Source organism: Brienomyrus brachyistius, chromosome 7 (assembly GCF_023856365.1).
Source record: "Brienomyrus brachyistius isolate T26 chromosome 7, BBRACH_0.4, whole genome shotgun sequence".
In the NCBI taxonomy this organism is placed as follows: domain Eukaryota; kingdom Metazoa; phylum Chordata; class Actinopteri; order Osteoglossiformes; family Mormyridae; genus Brienomyrus; species Brienomyrus brachyistius.
Genome location: NC_064539.1, coordinates 24,303,035 through 24,324,613, shown reverse-complemented (window position 1 = coordinate 24,324,613; position 21,579 = coordinate 24,303,035). Strand labels below are relative to the sequence as shown.

Below are 21,579 nucleotides of genomic sequence, written 5' to 3'. Positions count from 1 at the left end.
TGGTAGATTACCTGAATATGAGTATAGTAGTTGGACACAATCTCTCTTGCAGCGGACTCAAAGAAAACTACGAAGCGTAGACCGTAAACAGAATCGAATCGAAGTGTGATTAAAAACAGTATAATACTGGCATGCTCCTTTCGTGTCTCCATTTTTGAAGACCAGGAGTTGTGGTTGAGGTGTAGCACATTTACCGAAGAATATGAGTAACTAGATTGATTAAGCCATTTCACCTCCAGGAGACCAAGAAACGTAGAGTACATTCATCTTCCACCCTGGATTGATTCTGGGGTTTAGTATTTGCAATAGCCTTGACTGACCTCATGTGGATGAGTCAAGGCTCAAACCATCCTGGTAGCCTGTAACTATCAACAGTTATTTTTAACAGCTACCCAAGAACTTGCTTGGTACATTGAGTAATATTGCAGAAGGGAAACCTTAACCTTAAAAATGCAACTGATAATTCTGCCCATTTATATAGCGGGGATATTTTATTTGGGCAAACCCGGTTAAGCGTCTTTCTTGGGGGTATAAGAGCTGGGATCCTTTGGGAACTTTCCAGCATTTCCTTCAGTGATGGGTGATGTTATTAGCTGCCGTGCAACGTGCCGCAAAGCTAGACAGCAGCATCCTTGTGGCTGGTAGCAGCCAACGGTGGCTACAAGTATGAAGGTGGTTCCCGTCCACAGTGTTGGTACCCCTGTGGAGGCCCCAGGGTGTAGTTGGGTGGAAATGCACCATGAGCACCATGATGCTAATAGGCTGTGTGAACTCGTCTTGCTTATATAACCATTGTGAAACAGGAGCGTTACGCTATGTAGGTGCAGTTTGTGGGAGAACCATTGGCTATGGATAAGAAATGGTGTTGATTGCCTTAGTGAGGATTAAGCATTTTGCTTTAACTAGCCTGCAACATGTCTTCAGCCTGCCGTGCAGAAGGACGCGTGCCCTCTCTTTGTTCCCCGAAGGTGGCTTCCGGACAGCATCTCCTGTACGAAACTTTAGAGGCTTGCTGTGAAAAGCAGAGCCTGGTGTTTTGCCACACAGGCGGCTCGAGCTGTAAGACACAGGACCTCGTCTTGGCCATTTGCCGTGCTGAAGCTAGCAGAAGGTGTGGGATTGGATTCTCGCTTCACCCCTGTAATCAGGATTACTTTCAGGGGCATTATGACTCTGAGGAGCAATTCTGTTTATCTTGAAAGGGCTTCTGACACTGTCTTTAGGGTACTGAAGAAGAAAAAACACTTTCTGCAGTATGTGTTGGAGATACGGCTCATGGGTCCTCCTACAAATTCAAAGACCTTCTGTGTAAAAAAAGCAACATGTTATCAAAGCATTTTGGAACCTATTTAAGATTCTGCAGCACGTTGCTTTAATGTGCTGCTCCAGTTCCACACCCTTTGCCTTTGAATGTTTCTCATAATGCTTCTTTAAATTTCTTTGAATTTTTCAATGTCAAAATGAAATTAGAGGCCAGCCGACTCTAATCCGTTCTATGAGACTGCCACTAGTGGCAATGCATCCGCATGCTAGACTTCAGCTGTCTTAAAATAGCACTATGCAGTCATGTCTCGTTAATGTTGAAGGACCGAGCTTCCAAAGTGGTCCAAAAGAAGTGCTGATGCGTAGGACTTTATCGGGTTCTTACGTCAAGCCAAATGTCATTCCGGCCACATTGTGTAATGTGAGTAGCCTGTGTATTTACAGTAACCATCCAATATACCCATGTATTTAGCGACTTAGTCAGTTGCATACCATACCTGGCTAATCGATACCTTGCTGAGTTATTTAACAAATTAAATCATTAATTAAATGAGCTGGTCGTGCCACTGAGGAGAGGTTAGGGAAGCGATGTTCCTCTAGACATCCGACAAAATATCAATAAATATTTTGGAGAAGTTGTTCTTTCAGCTAGTTTGTGTTACTGTTAATTTGCATTTGTTCCAATACTAAACTGTGTTTTTTTTTCTAAGAAAATATACACTTAGAACCCAGATAAATAGCTTTAAACATTTTCTTGGAGTGCCTAAGATATTTCCACGCAGTACTATACATTCACCAAGTGGTTCAGCTTTAGACTGAGCAGGCTGAACAATAGTACACGATGAATGGCAACCGGGTGTTTTAACAATGCGGGCTTATTTAATGGGACATAGGATCTAATTATTGTGCAATGCATTCATCAATGCATACTTTTATATAGCCATGCCATATGTATGCTATGCAAACTGAAATCAGAGAGTGGCTGCAGGTGGAAACTCCCAGATAATAAAATCCAAACAGAAGCACCATCTATTGCTAATTCCTGTTCAAAATGGAAAAGAATCTTGTTATATATGCACACACACAAACATACCCTCACATTTTTTTGTTGCAGCCTAAGTACATACTTTATATACAACCCTGCACAGAGAATATTCCATTACAGCTGTCCGCCCGGTCCTGCACTCTCACGGATCGGCAGAGGAGGTTGTGCCTGTAAGGGAGGCTTTCGTGTAAAACTAAGAGCAGAGCCACAGAATTACGAAACTGGCCTAAGATCTTTCCCTTTGTGAAGGATGTGCAATCAGTCCGAGTACGATGCCTGTCTCGGGACATGGCAGTTTATCTGTACTGTCTGCAGTGTTGGGGAAGTTACTCACAAAAGTAATCCATCGCGAACAGCTCAGGTCCCGAAAGTACGAATCCAGACCAAGGTTTTGTTTCAACCGACCAGTTGAATCGTCTGTGACTGTGTGTATATTCAACCTTGGTCTGGAGTTTGTACTTCCTGGACCTGAGCTCTGCAATACGATACTTTAGTGAGTGACTTCCCCTTTACGGCAGACTGTCTGTCACTGGCCGATTTGCATGCATGCTGCTTCTTCAGAAGGTACCCTGGTGTCTGACGGGAGGAGAACTGAGCCAGCTGTAGCTCTGAATTAAAAGCGTCTGGGGTTGTCCCACCCCCGAAATGCTGGCCGCCTCAGCTGCACTGGGTGGGTCCAGTGGTGGCACTGGTGGCTCTTGGCCATGGTGACCTGCTTTTACTGCTATCGCCCCCCCCCCCCCCCCCCCCACTATCCCCTGACCAGGCTGGCACCCTCTTTAGATTGAGCGGAGACAAGAGCTATGTCTGCACTTCATATTTTATTCATTCGGTGAGCTCCCAGTACATCCCTGTCTCAGGCTTTCAACTTGGGGCAGTCGCAACAGCTGTCAGGTAGAATTATTTACATATATGTCTGTGTGCGAGAGCGTGTGTACACGTCTGAAACCTCAAACGTAATACACCAATCAGCCGTAACATTAAAGCCTGCCAAATATCATGAAGGTTTCCCTCGTGTCACTAAATCAGCTCTGATCCACTGAGGCATGGACTCCACAAGACCTCTGCAGATGTCTCGTGGAATCTGGCACCAAGACGTTAACAGATCCTTCAAGTCCTGTAAGTTGCGAGGTGGGGCCTCCATGGATTGAACGTGGTGCCATCTCTCCCCCAGGTAAACGACACACACGCACGCAGCCGTCCGCATGATGTAACAGAAAACGTGACTCATCACAGCAGGCCACCTTCTTCCTTTGCTCCATGGCCCAGTCCTGATGCTCACATGCCCATTGTTGGCCCTTTAATTGACTTACGGGATTCGGCATGGGCACCATAACCAGTCTATGACTGCACAGTAAGCTGTGATGCACTGTGTCTTCTGACACCTTTCCATCATAGCCAACATAACCTTTTTCAGCAGTCCGTGCTACAGTAGCTCACCTACTGTTTTGCAGATGCTCTGACCCAGTCGTCTAGCCGTCACAATTTGGCCCTTAGCAAATTCACTCAGATTCTTATGCTTGTCCATTTTTCCTGCTTCCAACGCATCAACTTCAACAACTGACTATTCACATCCCTAATACATACTGGCACACTTGACAGGCAGCCTTGAAAGGAGATGATCGATACTGTCCACTTCACCTGTCAGTGGTTTTAATGTTGTGGCTGCTCGGTGTATATGCTCACAACAACATCTCAACCCCTTTCTGGGTTTCCTCAAGAATGACTTTGTTCTCTGTAGCCCCTCTTCCTGTTGTGGAAATACTTTGAAGTCTGAAGGTGCCATCGGTGGGGGTGGGGCGGGAGGGCTGTTGGCACGTTGACTTTTTAAAAGTAATTCTACAACTGGGTTAGTTGGACAGTACCCCATCTATCCTCACAGTGGAGTTAGCGCCCCCCTCTGGTAAAGTGGAGGTGAGACAGGCCTGACTTATGTCCATTGTTGGCAGTTTAATGGTGGCTCTTGGGGTGGGATTTTTTTTTTTTTGCGGGAGGGGGGCGGTCCTTGAACTTTAGCTGATCAGACATTCTCAGTGACACCATGGGCCTCCTTGCATGTTTCACCGTCATCAAAAAAGAACATTTACCCACGTCTCCTTTCCAGATGCTGTCGCAGACACTTTCGTGTATTATTTGCTCTTCTCTTAGGGTGGCGGCTTAATAAGACTCGGGAAATAACTGCAGCCCGTCTGGATTCCATAATGAATCTTTTTTTACAATGTGTTAAAAGTATAAATCAAACTCTGCCTCAATCCACACTGAAATCCTCAGAAGGTATGTAGGAGTTTCAAATGCTAATCAGCATCAGGAGGCTGACACAGTGCGTGAGGGTGTAGGAACAACTGACCTGCAGCTGCTACACTCACGGTGACGCTTGTTCATTACCGTATTTTTTGGAATAGTGGGTGTGCATGTGGTATTGCGTTGGCTGGTTGGCTCGGTGGGCAGCACTGCGGACTCACTCTTTCGGGGTTCCGAGTTGGAGCCCTGCCCCTGACTCTGCATGCGTGCATTTTGCATGCTCTGTCCAGCTCCACCAGGATTTCCCCTTAAAGCAAAAACGAAAAATACAAAAAAACGAGAACTTAATGTGGCCTGGCTTCTCCGAATCACCTGCAGGGCACGACTGTGCTTCCTCCACTTCCTGGGCTGGGATCCAGGCTCACGCTGGATAAGCAGTTATGAAAAAAAAAATGGATGGATAGATGGAGGGGTATGCAGACTTATCTCTTAATATTTTAGGAAAATAAATCCTCTTAAAATCCTTTAGGTTATGCGTAACTTGGCAAAGCCTCCTCCTGTTGGATTTTACTCTCAGGAGCAGCTGGTGTTGGTGACAAGAGTGAGCGGCCATTGTTCAGGCCTCGCTGCTCCAGACCGCAGACTGTCGTTGGAAGTGAGGGGGCACTTTGCACACTTCTGACAAGGCAGCTGCGTTCTCGGATAACTAAGATCAGGCCATTTCACTTTACTTTTGCAAGAATGAAAATATAAGACTTTGGGGCGGGATGGTGGAAAAGGGGCTTTATCTGGATTTTGGGGGGATATAAAAAAATTGTAGGATGAGAAACAAACACGAAGGACAGTTATTTCAGTAGTAGAAATGGGAGATAAGAGGCAGGCAAAACCGAGGGGGCCTGTAGCTGGGACAGTCAGCCAGGCAGCTGCTTGTGTGGTCCGCTCCGTCTGAAAGGAGAAGGTCACAGGTGAATGAAAGGGCGCGTCACCTGACTCCCTCGCACCTTGGGATGTGCATACCTTCCCCCCAAGTAATGCAGCATTAGCACATGGAGGAAGACGAGTAACTCATGGAAAACTCTCCTCGCCAAACTGCTCACTGGCAACGCACTCCGTCCACACCAGGACACGGCGAGTCCATGTGCGGATGCCTCACGGAGAACGCAGATAATAGCTCAATCTCTCGCATTTTCTCTGCATTTTAATGCGGCCCCCTAGAGCGCCCTGCAGCTGCCAGAAGAGGTGGGGTCTCTCACCTCGCATATGGCTGCTCGTTGGGGGGCTGCTCGTTGCGCCGTCTCTCGCCCCTGCTTCCTGTCCCTCTGCACCTCTCTGTTCTGCATCCCATAACGAACCGCTGAGAGGCGTTTCAAGTTGCCCTGTGTGCGGGAACCCAGGTGAGCAATATGAGCACGTCGTCTTCAATAATGCATTTACTCGTCACATTTTCTGGGGCTGAGAGCTCAGTCTTAAACGAGGTAAGACAGCACAGGTGAAGTCAATGGACGTGCTCATCATCTGCCTGCAGCTGGACCCGGGGCATAGGACCCCCCCCCCCTCCATCTTTAAAAAAAACATTTTCAAGACCCCCCCACATTCCTTATGTAGGCTTTTGTTTTATTCCCACCTTGGAAAGAAAACTCAAGAAGTAGGTTAAGTCTCGAGCAACGTGGAAAGGACCGGCTGTACCCGCAGAAGCCGGCGAAACTGGGTTACACGACTCAGATACAACCGCGTGGGTCTGTCGACTGAAAGGAAATCGACAGGCTGAGAAAAAAAAGGAGCCAATTTCATCATGTGCCAGAGAAAGTGAGAAGAGGCTGCTCCCCAGTAGGTGTTGTGGCGCACCTGGGTTTGTAGAATGCTAGATGTGTGGCCTTTTGTGAGACCCGTGTGAGAGACAGGAAACCATTTCAGCACCCAGCTGGATGAAAAGATGAGGCGACTGAAAGTGCAGGACAAACATGGACAAACCCAGTGCTACTGATTATTGTACGTGGCAGCAACTTAGGAAAGTTACCTTGGTGTCCGTTAGGCGTGTGTGGCTCTGTCCGCGGAAAAGGGCGCCGAACGTTACTCGCTCCGTGACAATAGTGACCAGCAAGGGAGATTCAGGCTTTCTCAGGCCACTTCGGCTAGGCTTGTAAGCCCCCAAGTGTCCCACTACTTGCAGAAGAACACAGAGACACCTCCAGAAGAACCAGAGGTGGTACCAGGAACACAATGGAGGTGGGGGGTGGGGGTAGGCATGAGGTATGTTCAAGTGAGCAAAGTCCAGGAGGCCAGGAAGCAAGATCACACAGAAAGTGTGGAATAACTGTTAGGTAGCCAGTCTGAAAAAACGAATGAGTCACGTGCGTGTAGGGATACTGCCCGTAGTGAACTGTTTTGTTTCGCCTCACAGGCCTTGATCTTACGCCTTATGCAGAGTTTATGCTTCCGTCTGCTGATGCTCTTTAATACGGAGAACTTCACCTATTACTCCCCTGGGCTGACGTTACCTTGGAAACGCCTCCTTGTGCTACATTAGCACATACTGATATTGGCAGAGCAGCTTAGCGAATGTGCTAAAACAATGCAAATATATCATTATATATTTCATTATCATTTATAGTCCCATTTTCATAATCTGTTTTACTGGCAACTGTAAATTTGGCATGTATTTGATTTCGTCTGAAATCTTATGACACTGCTAGCTAATTAGTATATTAATATGTAATCCTTACGTACGTCGTTTTGGGACTGGGTTTGAACCCAAGTGGCATTTGTCCTCCTGATTTTTTGATCGATTTGTGAGGCCATTCTAACCTCCTGGGTGCAAGCAATATGTATCTCCACAACTGCCCCACTGTCAGAGATTGGGGGGGGGGGGACGTCTGCTCCATGCAGGATCTTAGTGCTAACACATAATCCCTTCTTCTTCCAGCACTCCGGTTCTGAAACCCAGGGGATTTATGGAGGAGTTCTTGGCAGAAATAGGAAATTATATTTCATTGGCAGCCCAACGCTGGAGCTGAGAGCTAGGATGAACAAACTATTGATTTTGCACAGGGCACTAGGTAGTGTCCCGGTTAAAGACCTGTATTGAGGAACTCTCTATTGGTATCCTGTAATTATATGCGTATCATAGGTAGTTAACCCAAAGGGCTTCAGTAATATTAAATTGCAGAATAGCTTAGAGCTTGATGCTACTCACTGCGAGGCTTGGTGAGCTGCATTACATTGTCCTTCCTTTAGGGTTTGGGGCTGAATCCGACTCCCTGTCTGTAGTATGCAGGTTTACACCTTATTGCATGTGCTTCATTCTGAAAGCATCCAGTCGGCCGATATGTCTTATACAGCTTCCCAGGATCGGCGTCAGCCTCACAGTGAGCCAGTACTAGTAAAAGGTTAGAAATGGTTGTAACTATTTCTCTCAGTTCAAGGTGTTTCATGAGAAGAAATTTCGTGAAACCGGGAAAGACACATTTTAGGTGAGCAGCTTAATTACTGGGTTACGAGGGGACATCACCATGACAAACTCTGACCGACATTTAAATCAAAATGCATTTTTACCACATATATATGGTGTTTAAAAATGTAACCTGCATAGTAGGGCTGGGCGATAAGGCAAAATATTTTTCTTCCAGTGTTCAGCCCGTGTTGATTATTATGACGATATAATACAAGTCATTATTTCTTTACTTCAAGGCTCCGGTTTTGTTTAAAGTTCCCTCAGAATCTCCTTTACGCAAAATGAAATCTAATTTTAATAAATAGATCATATAAAAATAAACCTTTTGTCGTACAGCGTAACAAAATGCGGGCAGTGCGGTTTGTTGCAGGGTTTTTTCTCTGACTCCCTCCTTGTTCGTTCAGTGGGACGGGTTCGACATGGCATTTGCTGGTGGCGTTGTTGACTAGTTTTTGACTAATATGGGAAGTGATTTGTTGAAAGTGGAAACCCAAATTGCTGATGTTTGCGACTCTGGACCCTTGCATTCTGTTCGTTGTATTGGACGGCAATGCTTGGCGTAGTGTAATAAGTTTCTATTATTCCCATTTTCAGTTGGCACAAGTTTTCAGCAGTTTACAACACAGCACCAGTCTGTTGCGTGTCGGATATTAAACTGCAAAATGTACCACCACACCACCGATGTCTTTTTACCATGTTTTTCTGTGTTCCATTTACCTCGAAAGTCAGAGTTGGGAATGACTTCGCACCCCAGTTAACCGCATTCCATTAGATCAAGTCAGAAAGCCATTCAGCAATGCCGGTTCTAGCCAGGTTCACTGTTAGCCATTGTTAACAGTATCAGTTCATGACAATGCATTATGCAGTATTTTGCACATACAAACACCGTAGCAACATAGCGGATGCACAGTACTGTGTATACAACCGATTTAATGAGACATAAATAAGACACGAGGGCTAATAAACAGTATATGAGTACAGCTTTCACTTGTGTTGATGAAGAGCGCAGCCAACTTGAATTCTGAGGTTGGGGTTCCGAATTGGAATGCTGACTTCAGTGGGCATTCCAGTTGAAATTTCCGACCAGGAAGGACAAAATTCCAACCCCCCCCCCCCAGTTGGAATGCACCATTTATCAACAATATCCATCCGTCCATTTTCCAAACCGCTTATCCTACTGGGTCACGGGGGGTCCGGAGCCTATCCCGGAAGCAATGGGAATGAGGCAGGGAACAACCCAGGATGGGGGGCCAGCCCGTTGCAAGGCACACTCACACACCATTCACTCACACATGCACACCTACGGGCAATTTAGCAACTCCAATTAGCCTCAGCATGTTTTTGGACTGTGGGGGGAAACCAGAGTACCCGGAGGAAACCCCACGACGACATGGGGAGAACATGCAAACTCCGCACACATGTGACCCAGGCGGAGACTCGAACCTGGGTCCCAGAGGTGTGAGGCAACAGTGCTAACCACTGCACCACCGTGCCGCCCCTTACAGTGCTAACCACTGCACCACCGTGCCGCCCCTTACAGTGCTAACCACTGCACCACCGTGCCGCCCCTTACAGTGCTGACCACTGCACCACCGTGCCGCCCCTTACAGTGCTGACCACTGCACCACCGTGCCGCCCCTTACAGTGCTGACCACTGCACCACCGTGCCGCCCCTTACAGTGCTAACCACTGCACCACCGTGCCGCCCCTTACAGTGCTAACCACTGCACCACCATGCCACCCCATACAGTGCTAACCACTGCACCACCGTGCCGCCCCCCTAGCAACAATATATCTTTCTTAATAAGATATTGTGGCTGCTGAGCCATTGCTGTCTTCACCGATGCTTCAGCTTCCTCCTGCAGACTCACTTCTCTCTTCCGCGATATTAGCAAAACAGTAGCATACGGCGCGCGCCTCTAACTCAGTAAACCCTGCTCTGTGTTTGTTGGGCGTAAAGCATCCCTTCTTAAAAGACTACCATGTGATTGGTTGGTACTGTGTTCGTCTCTGAGAGGTGATAGGCTGATATGTGCTGTCAAGCAATGTTCCTTATCAGCAATTTATTAAACTTTCTCATTTTCTTATTAGTTAAATTTTGCATGATGAAAAATCGATATATCACTTATATGGTCCAGTCCTACTAGAATTTTTTTTTTTTCTCAGTGAAAACAATTTGCCACGGACAGAGATGAGTCTTGGCGTGAGCCATGTTTGTCCATGTATGGAGAAACTGATGATCCCTGCCAGTTACATTAAAAATAACAGTGCTTTGAAAAATGGCAAAAAAGTGCAACTTAAAAAGTGTAAAAAAAAAAATAGATGAAAATAATAATTGCTGATAAAAGTGATTAGATGAGTCTTGCCTCCCAAGTGTTTCTAAAGTTGGCTGCTGTAAAAAATAATATTCTCACATCCAAATGGCGTATTAGTTGAAAAAATCTGACTTTTGACTCGCCGTCTTGCAAGGGGCTACAATATGAACCAACATGTTAAAACCAGAACGGGGATTGGAATTTAATTAGTATGAAGCCTTAGCAACAAATGGCATCAGACTCAGACACATTTCTCTATTAAGAATGTCAACAGTTTGCACAGAGGACATGTGATAAGATTCCAGGGCTGCAATGCCAAGTAAAGTGAGTTTTCAGACCCCCAGTTGTACTCATCATGCAATGGGAGCGTTGTTCTCTTTGTCCAATGGGAACATTGTCCTTTTTGGCCAATGGGAGCATTGTTCTCTTTGTCCAATGGGAACATTGTCCTTTTTGGCCAATGGGAGCATTGTTCTCTTTGTCCAATGGGAACATTGTCTTTTTGGCCAATGGGAGTGTTGTTCACTTTGTCTAGTGGGAGCATTGTCCTTTTTGGCCAATGGCAGCTTTGTTCTCTTTGTCCAATGGGAACATTGTCCTTTTTGGCCAATGGCAGCATTGTTCTCTTTGTCCAATGGGAACATTGTCCTTTTTGGCCAATGGCAGCAGTCTTCTGATGATGTAAACAACTGACACTGAGGAATGACAGCAGTTCAGTACAGGCTGAATGAACAACTAAAACCTATTTTTAAACTTTGCCTTTTATTTTGTATGTGGCAAAGGGGGAACATAAATTCATTACAAATTGATAATAAACCGTGTGGGATTGTGTATTTGACCATGAATCAAAGACTGGGAAAATACACAATGACCTATGTTATGTATGTATATAATGGTTTTAGTGTTGATGCTAATAAGGATTTAAGCAGAACGGCTGGAGATATGAAAAGCTCCTCATTTAGGGCTCATTAATACATATGTGTAATAAACTTGACTGCCTCTGCTTTGGGCAGTTAAATTGCAAATTTCACCTGCTTAAGCCCATATATCACTATATACTTTAGTTCGGTTTAATTTGTTAGTCTTGATATCCTTGACATATTTCTTACATAATATTGGAAATCCATCCATCAGATTTCCGTAGCAGCTTATGCAGCACAGGGTCACGGTGAGCACAGGCCATGAGGCAAAATTGAAAAATATGCAATGCATGAGTTACTACGCTACCAATTAATCTATCCACTTGGCCATCCTGATGTGGGATATATATTGAGTAGGTGAAATTAACTCTTTCAAGTGTTTGTACACCTTAATACATTAGTGAAGTCCTGTTGATACTTAGAAATATGTTAGAAATGTAGTGAGAGGCAGGGAGCAGGTGGTCGTCATTTGGAGACTCACATCTCCTGCTTTGAACTGATTTGATCCTTTCAAAATGGCCACCTGTAACCTTTCTGCTTTGCCTCGTAATGAAAAGGAGTCTTTCCCTCTGCCTTCTTCTTGGCTGTTTTTATCCAAGCGGCGTTAGGCAGGCTACCAAATGGGAAACTGCCTGCTGGAGACTTTAATTGGTTTTCTCTTTAAACGAGGGAGCCTTTGAGATGTTTTTCACAGCTAATATCGAGTGGGTGAGGAACAAAGAGGGGTGGTGGAGTCAGACTTTATTTCGAAAGGGAAGCCATGGCAGATCTCTTGTAAGCTCGGGGTTTTAGATCTGTGTGCTGGAGACAGGAGAATCCATCAGATCTTCTATCCCAGCCTTGTTTTGGTTTATATATTATATCCCTGCTTCATGCCCTAAAAACACTGAGATGTGGCCAATAACCTTAATGGAATCTGAAATGCCCTGTAATATTTTTTATGAAATATTTTAAACAGCAAGAAGGTTAATCTGCTAAACAGATTACGGAAGGGTTTAATTTTGTAATCTCACATTTCTGGGATTGTACAATTCAATATCCCCAATGGATTTTGAACTTGTCTGGCAGCTATTTGACGACAATGGGACATCGGAGTTTGGCCTTCAGATTCCTGAGAGGTACAGGAGATCGTCCGCATGCGCTGTCATTCATTTCAACCTTTTCAAGATCGATCCAGGAAGATGACCCCTGATCTCCCTGTAGATCTGCCTCTACCATGCTGATCTGTGTTAGAGAGCTGGGCAGCGCTCCAGGGATATGTTATGATTGTCCTTCGTCATACCTGGCTCCTGCTTGTTTTAGGAGTAACGCCCTGCCAGTGGGGCTGGAGGCAGCGGTGGGCGGGGGTTTGGGGGTGGAAGCTCCAATCATAGTGATCGTTACACAAGGCCTTTCATGTACATCTGAAACTGCAGTTATGTCAGATACGACACGCCTTGACTTTCTGCTCTGAATGTTATTTGCTGCTCCACCGGGCAGCACATACTTCATGCTTTGTGCATTTCACAGTATCATGATGTAATTTCTCTGAGGTGAGCATTTAATCCAGGGAATATGGTATCTTGCTTAACAAGGGTTCTGCTGATAGGATTTGACGACATTTCACTGGAAACTAAAAAAAAATGACAGTGAGTTTTCTCATTGTTATAACAACTTTTTTTTTTAGCATCACAGTGATTTATTAACTTTTCATAAGCAATAGGGGAGTAATAAGTAAATATTTGACACAATATTATGCCTAAACAAATGTGACCAACATCTTTGGCAAATATATATGAAGAAACCGGTGTACGGTCTGATTTATCTCGTATAGCTCATCAGCATTGACATTTTGATGGGATTTTATGGGAGAAGCTCTCGGCCTGTTTCTCATTTCCGCAAACGCACAGGTCCTGTATCTGGAGTTGTCTTGCACTCGTGTCCAGAATACACAAAAACGCCCGACTCACTGTGCAGGGAGACCAATCAGACAGCAAGCAGATCTTCCCAGGAGTCAATCGGCTCGATGGTCGCCAGCCAGGTCAACCTGCCAAGGAATTAGGATGCGACACAGTAATTAATCGTCCTTGGCATCGGACCATCTGCGGAGCTTGCAGAACCCAGAAACCACACAGTTCTCTAATTAAACCGGCTGGAGCGAGGGCACAAATCCTGCAGCACGGAACATGGCCTCCGGTGGCAGGTGTAGGGAGGAGTGCCCCTCCCTCACCGGCAGAGGCTCACAGATTATCCCGGGGGGGCCCGAGAGAGAGGGAGGGCTTTCTGGGGCTAAGCATCGCCATCTGCAACAGCTTCTTTACCAGAGGATAAACGGAGGGGGGACCAGATCTACAGGCCGCAGATGGGGCGGACGCTGCTGTGGAACAGTGTGGATGTGCTTGGGCTACAGTTTGTCAGTCACCCCCCCCACCCCTTACACTTCTGATGATCCACAGCAACATTTTGGAGCTGTTGGAGAAGATACTCAAAGTGGAGATGCATAAACTCTTCCAGATTATCAGGACAGGACAACAGCTTGGCAAATACTGTCCTTCATTAAGAACAGAGCCAATAGTCTACAATCAATCCCCAGCTCCAGTTGCTCAAGTGATTGTTTGGGCCACATCTTTTGATTGTGATGTGGCATGTAGGTTCCCTGCTGGGACTTGAAGGCCACATCACCCCAGTCATCACATCCTGCTGTAAGATTTAAATGTGTAACGGCAGAAGTCAGTTCTTCAACTATTTGTTCAGGATTTATGCAACAACAACAAAGCAAGGATAAAACACAGCAATGCAGAGGTGAGAGGATGCCATGAAGGTTTAGGGTAACAGGAGTAATCAGCAAGATGGATTCTTTATGCTTGCTCTGGTCTCAGGAAGCTCCACACTTCTGGTGCTTTTCCACTGGCACCAAGAACCGAACCGCACCTGAGTCGTTACTCGAGCCGCACCTGAGTCGTTACTCGAGCCGTACCTGAGTCGTTATTCAAGCCGCACCTGAGTCGTTACTCGAACCGCACCTGAGTCGTTACTCGAGCCGTACCTGAGTCGTTATTCAAGCCGCACCTGAGTCGTTACTCGAACCGCACCTGAGTCGTTACTCGAGCCACACCTGAGTCGTTACTCGAGCCACACCTGAGTCCTTACTCGAGCCGCACCTGAGTCCTTACTCGAGCCGCACCTGAGTCCTTACTCGAGCCGTACCATAAACTGGTGGTTTTCCATTGTAAATTACACAAGCCGTACACGACCTGTAACCATGCTGACATGACCCTGCCGGTAAAAGCATGACTACACTGGGCTGGTTGTCTCACCGCCATTTGACTGGTCGAAATGCATGGAGATACCAGATGCACATGGACGATCTGACAGCAAAAATGTCATATTCTATATATTATTCATGATTAGTGGTATTGTAAGTATTGATGCATTCCCAATAACTCGGACCTTGAAAATTTCAAACCTCTTACTTAAAAGCGTACCGAAACGGCTGAACGGGATGGATTCTTAATGCAAATTTACACAAGCCTATGCCGATTCCGCTAGCATTTCCTGCTAGCATATCGCAGCACTCCTCGCAGACGTGCTAGAGAAAATTAGCACATAGTAAATCGCGATATACACACTGTGAACAGAAAACAAGCGTCTCTTCAGTTTTTTACGCCACTGTCCCTCTCCGAACCTGGCAGGAAAATCGACGTGAGCTTGGAACGCGCTGCGCTAAGCGGTACGGCTCGGGTACGGCTCGGTTCTTGGTGCCAGTGGAAACGGACCCTTGATAAGGGAACCTGAATCGCTCCAGTGATGCACCCAGCTGTAGAAACTGAGCCACTCTGTAAAAGTGCCAGCTAACAGGAAGTGAGGTGAAGGAGACCGAGCCGTAGGGGACGACGGTGCCAGCTGAGCTTCTTCCAGGGAGATACAGCATATTTATAGCAGTGCCATCTGCATGACGGTGCTTCTCAGTGGCAGTTAGATCTCATCCCTCAGTGGTCTTTGATTAAACATCAGAGGAAGTGGATGTGAATTAAAGGTAAGTATGTGATGTTCGCCCACACACTGATGGCCCAGCCATTACTCAGCTGGCAGGAACACTCCAGAAGCATAATAACGCTACCATTTAAGGGTTCCCGTTTTCCCTGGAGAGGAGAGGGCAGCTTTCCGGCGAGCGTATTCCACACGTACCTCCAGGAGAAGTTACCCCACCCCATTTGTATTTCACAAATATTTTACCTCTAGAGGCTTCAGCTGAATGATCAAATTGCAGGGATCTTGTCTGCTTAGTTTCTCAAACTGCCGGGGCAGCTACACAGTTCTGTCTCAGTCTTTTAAAGTATTAAAAGGGCATTTTAGTCATTCTACTGCCTCTCTCGACAGACTGAACTCTCTGGACAGATCGCCAGTTGTGATGGGTGAGATGGAAACGTCTGCACTATTTAGACTGAGTCAGTGTGTTTCCGCCGGTCCCCTTGTGTCAGTCGTCTCCTTTGCTGTCCTGGGGACTTTGCACTGATCTGCACACGTGGGCTGCTCTGTCCCAGCCCTGCCACTGCTCTGCCGCTACTCTGCCCTTGCTCTGCCTGTGCCTGATCTCAAAGCCGGGACTCAATATTGCACAGCAGCTCCCGGCTTCAGAGTCATAACAAGGAATGGCCCAGAGCGATCACGCCATCTGTGTCCATGTAGCCTAGTACACAGATGTAAATATTTCAGGAGCAAATGCAGAATAACCTTCCAAATATGCTGCCTGCCATTCAGTATTGATCTGTGAGACTCTGTCAGATGGTTGCGCTGCTGTACCCCTGCAGAACTTTGGCTAGTTTTGTTAATTCCCCCGAAACGTGTTGTCTATGTGTTTGTGTTTCACTGTGGCTGCTATCACCACACACCGGCCCCCCCTAAGCCTGACCCCGTAACCCCTGTAAAGTGAAACCCAAAACCTGGTGTTTCCCAAACCATTCCTCAGGGCACACTGGACGGATCAACATTTTTGTTTTATCCCAGTTCCCCAGCACATCGGTGAGGTATTTAGAGCTCCTGATTGCTCGGGTCAGGTGTTCTGGGAACTGGGATAAAACAAGAAAATGTGGATCCGTCCAATGTGCCCCGATGACTGGTTTTGAAACATTGTCCTAACCCACACCCAAGGAAGGAAACCGTTGATTCTCTGGGTGTCCTGTTGTTCTGTTTGCTGACCTGCCTGGACTGGATTCTCACATCGTTTACTTTTATTAATAATTCTTTAGGGAAAGAAAATCTTAAGAGGGAGTGTCAGGTACAGGCATATGTCCGAACAGGGTGCTGTACAATATTGGCTGTTTTTTCAGCATGAAGGAAAAGGATGTAAGGTAACCCAAAGATAAATGGACCAAGCAGCGGGTTTGGGACCCATTTATAGCTGTGGACCTTGGTGTTAAACCGCATTCAGTCACATTGCTGTTCAAGCACCTGGGAACACTGAATACCTGCTCTGGAGGGCGACGTATACGTTTAGTTTCGAACTTTGAGTGGTGGAACTGTGTGCAAGAGCACAGTGATTTCAGGACACTGAAATTGTTTAGTTACTATCCTAAGGTCTGCAAATGTACGGGCAATGTATTGTTCCAGAACGTACATGTAATGTAACATTCTAAAATGTTCATGTTATGTGATATAGGACAGAGACACAATCTATTATTATAGAAAGTAACTGAATTGTAATGATCTAGAATTTCCATGTAACCTAATGCTCTAGAATGTTCTAGGAAACACGGGATGTGATATTCTAAAATGTATAAGCAATGAAAAGTGCTAGAAAATATCAAACTGTCCATAGGTTTTCTTATGTAAAAAATTCAAGAGAGCTGTACATCGCTGTCTGTATCAGGCTAATCCACTGACTCCCACTACCCAATTTGAGCGGACAAAGAAGGTTAGTGAGCCATTTCTCAAAATGAATGACAAAATATTTGCGGCTGTTCACTCATTCCCAAGTGGGAAACCTCATTTCTACCATCTATTGCATGCGGGCAAAGATGGACACATGTACATCCGCTGTGTATCACATCCATTTTGGTGGGAATGTGGCCTGGATGGGCGGCACAGTCAGATGCCATGAGGCTTGTGGGCCTGATGTCATGGGGCTGCTGCACCAGACCTGCGAGTCTGATGTCCTGCAGCAAAGAGAACCATTCCCAGTGGTTCCTCAAGGACTTTTTCAAGGTTGAAAGAACCACCGCATTCAAGCCCACTTCAGACCCACCACTTATAAAGAACATCAGCTCAAAGTGTGTGGCTGGTATAATCACACTAAAGGAACTAGTCCATTTTTGGTGAAGGTTTTAAAACCAACAACTTAAGCACCAAGGGCAGAGTGCAGGGAACGAGAGACCATAAAGACATTTTCTCTAAAAGAAAAATAAACGGCTTGAAACTAAAAATGAAACCAAAAACAAAATCATTAGTGGATTAATGCATGAGAATCCTGGCCTGTCTTTCGGGCTGCTTTTCCCAGCCTGAGATTGTTAATTTGATTTGATTGCTCCAGGACCCAATACTGGGCAAGCAGAGGATCGATGGACAGATGGATGTTATAGTCTGTATGAATCAGTTTGTTTTACTTATAAGGTTCTATAATGTGTGATTGCTATATGGGAATGTTGCTTTAAATGGAAAGATCTGAATGGATGTAAAGGGATTGCAGTAATAGACAACGTTTACAGTTTATGGGGTGTTAAAAAGATGAATTTACTGAAACTGGATCAGGTGCTTTTGCTTGGGAGTCAGACAGCGAGACGTCTTTCTGGAAATTAATGAGATCTGGCAGAGTCCTCGCAAAGCCTGAGCGAGACTGGCCGGCACTTACCTCACCGTCTCCATTCCCACCTGACGTCCGACATAACCGAGACCGATGACTTCATTTTTTTTTTCGCCGTCGTTTACGCTCCCGTGCTCCCGTGTGTTCGGATCGCCCTTCTCGGGCACCGCGTGCAATGCCGTCTGCATAAGAAGTCCATCTTGTGGCCGGGTGCTTTGCAATCTGTTTTCGAAACGCCTTTCCTTTCCTTTCATGTCTTCATAAGTAGCCACACAGAACTAGCCTTTGTTCGCTGCTTGATCAAAGGAGATGACTTGCGGCGTGATCTTCCATGCTCTCTTGCTGAAACAAACTAGTACAAAAGGCTGAATGAAGATGATTATGGTTTCACGTGCCAGGCAATGATAGCCCGACTGTAGCCCCTGGGGACCTCAATGTAATGACAAGGGGCTCGCACGAAATTAGCCTCTTTTCAATCCAGGCCTCCTTGCCTTCTGGGATGTCTGCCACAGGTAATTACAGAATTATTTCTGGACTTTTTCTTATTAATTACCTCCTGTGACACGCTGCGCCCCAAACAGTACCATTGACGGTGGACATCCCCTTGCCAAGCCCTCTTTGGCTGTTCCTCCTGTCCGTTGTGCTAAATCATTAGGCCTAACAACCTCGTTTGTTTACATGCAAGGCCAGTGAGGTAGCTGCTAAATTAATGCCCACTGTCTGTCCTTTCTCCTTTCTTTTCTTTTCAGGTGGTGAAGAAGCCCTCTAGATCCAGGGCTGGGCAGGGGGGGCCCATCCTTTTGCCCAGCCAGTTGTGGGACATCATGCCACTTAAAGCCCACAGCAGTCTACCGGTCCTGGGACAGGAGCAGGGTCAAGCCGGCAGCTATCAGCCCATCGAGGGACACCCATCGTTCACACTATGAGGGCGTCTGTGGCTCTCTTAGGAGGCTAGAAATTTTCAGCCAATTAGAAAACGGACCATGCCAGCCAGTGCCGACCACGGAAAATTTGGAACGTCCATTTTTTTTTTGATGCTTTCTGAAAGCTGTGGCTTCCCGTGAGATTCCAGCTGTCCCCTAAGGTTCCTCCTCCCCTCTGGGTGGCGCTGCTGTGTCTCGTGCTACCTGGTGGTTTGGAGCACAGGCTCAGCCCCGGAGGTCAGCAGGCGCTGGCTTCACCATATCTGGGCGGCGCGGTGGCGAGGGATGGCGCGCACCCTACTGAGGCTCCGCCGCTATGTCCGCCGCAGACCTCTGCGCTTCCTCTCCTTCGTCCTCCTCTACCTCACGGCTGGCGGCAGCCTGGTCTTCCTGCGTGCCGGAGAGACAGCCTCGGGTGCTCAGGGGTCCGGGCCGGAGGTGGGCCGGGGGGGCCCAGAGGGTCGGGGCCTTGGGCTGATCAGTAGGGTCTTCAGAGAGGGCCGCCAGCCCCCGCGAAGGTACAACCCACCCTGGCTGAAACAGGACTCCCAGGATCTGTCCGTGAGGGGAGGGCGAGATGGAGACCACACTGGGGGGTGGAGCCGTGCCCTAAAGGGGCGGAGCATGAAAGACTCAGAGGAGGGGCGAGGTGAGTGGCTCTCCACATTGGACTCTGGGTCACATGGCGTGGGGGCATGTAGCCAAACCTCACTGGTATCTGGAACTTTCCACGGGATAGCCACAAAAGTCCCTTTTCTAGACTACTCTGCATTATTCCATTTCCCAGCATTAAATCCTTTAAATTCTCAATATAATGTTTGGGTTGGCTGCTTTGACCATTCCCACCCGCCATCTCCATTTTAGCCTTGTATTTTTTATCATATTACCCAACACATCCAACCCCGTGTTTGTGTCCTCGACGTCAGACACAAACCCCTGAAATCACCTTTTTCAATGGCTCTGTAACTCTGTTTCTTCCTCCCTGACACCACCCCCTCCCCCCCCCCCCCCCCCCATGCTAATGTGAGGTCACGTCTCATGTAGCAGCATGACAGCACGTTGCGCCGTGGAACATGTGGGACTAGTGACTGGTTTCCAGGAAGGTTTATCTGAAATAAATGAGAGACACAGGCAACCGCTGAGAATCGGAAGGTGAGCGTGTTCCAGGCACGGTTACAGCCCCCGGAGGGACTCTGCTGCTTTACCCATGAGCGAAGTGTTTAACCTGAATCACTGCTGTGTAATACATATTCGTGTAAATGGGTGAAAAAAAGAAGTCGCTTTGGATAAAAATGTGGGCTAAGCGAACGGACTTCTTGGGGAACCTGCTGTGGGTTATTCACATACTCTGCAGTCTGGTCAACGTTTAATTACCATGCGATTAGCATTTAAATAATTTGCTGTATTTCTTGCTGCCCTTTAAATTTTTTAGCATTTTTTTAAGCAAAGGATAAGGTTACCCGCATAGCCTCCCTTTGTTTGTTATGTTGCGATGCGGTTATTCATATCTATCCCATGGCCTCCCGAGATCGAGCCACGGAAAGAGCTGATTGCCACGGCCCCTTTTTAGTTGCAAAATCAGGGAGCGTGTGCAGATCGACGTGGGAACACGGCACCTCAGCAGTAGCCTCAGAGCCCTCGAGTAGAGAAGCCGTGATGTCCCTGATCACAGTGCATGGTAAATGCATATTTATGATGCGTTGTGGTGCGTTGCGGTAATTGAAGTGAAGTCTGACGGATGCGAGTTATCAGATTCCGTTGCTCCCAGGCGCTTGGGTGTGTGTATCTGTGTGTCTTTGCATTGCTCGTGTGATTGCCCGTCTGTCTCGGTGTTGATTTCCCATACACATGAACCCTGGATCAGCATATTAATGCATAATGCATTTCACAAATTTCCTTCTGAAGCTAGCAACCAAGACAGCTTCTAACTCCAGAAAAAAAGCCCTAACAGGCATAAGAGATAAATGCTAGCAGAGCTTAGCCTGTCACGACGGCAAGGAGCAAACCCATAGCGACAAGCATTAACTAACAACCTGCTTTGATACTGGGCTACCACGTCTGTGTTACTCCTTCACTGATTGGCTCCAGGGTTTTGCATATGAAACTTTTTTTTAGTTAATATCAGAGGCTAAGCACAGTTGTCTTGTCCCATGTATTTCAAAACGTATTAATCTAAATCACTTCGGAAATAAACCGTAACATTCATGTAAACTACCTCTCGAATTCTGTAGCTACTAGTCTCTGAGAGACTCTGGTTGCCCACTTAGCGCCAGCTAGCTAAAATGTTTGGGTTTTAGTTATATTTTTGTTGTGTAGCATGAGGCAAAAAAACCCCCCAAGAATTATTAAACAGTCTGCCAGAGATCCAGCAACACATTTTGTTCACGTTCTGTTTATGGTTTCCGGGTCTGCGGAGAGGTTTAAATCTTGTGCCCGGAAATCTCACGCTACCCGCCGGTAAAGGTGGTGGTGGGGGGATAAAGAGGCTCGTTTAAAGATCGTATCACTCACATCTCATTAGGCTAATCCAGTGCAGCATTCACGGGGTTTCGAGCAGATGGCCTGCCGGCCGGTGGAAAGCAGTGCTGGGTACTCGCTTTATTCCCAGCCATATGCAACACGTCCGCTGTAATTAACTCCTGG

At 46.6% G+C, this 21,579-nt stretch overlaps 1 protein-coding gene across 1 annotated transcript in view; it reads left to right on the top strand.

Annotated features, from left to right (window-relative positions):
- The window catches only part of LOC125745778 (WSC domain-containing protein 2-like), a 46,379-nt gene that overhangs the window by 6,112 nt on the left and 18,688 nt on the right, over positions 1–21,579 (top strand). The window contains exon 2 of the mRNA XM_049018975.1: positions 18,763–19,585. Coding sequence (XP_048874932.1) covers positions 19,222–19,585 — 364 coding nt within the window. The 5' untranslated portion in view covers positions 18,763–19,221. The remainder of the gene's footprint in view (positions 1–18,762; positions 19,586–21,579) is intronic.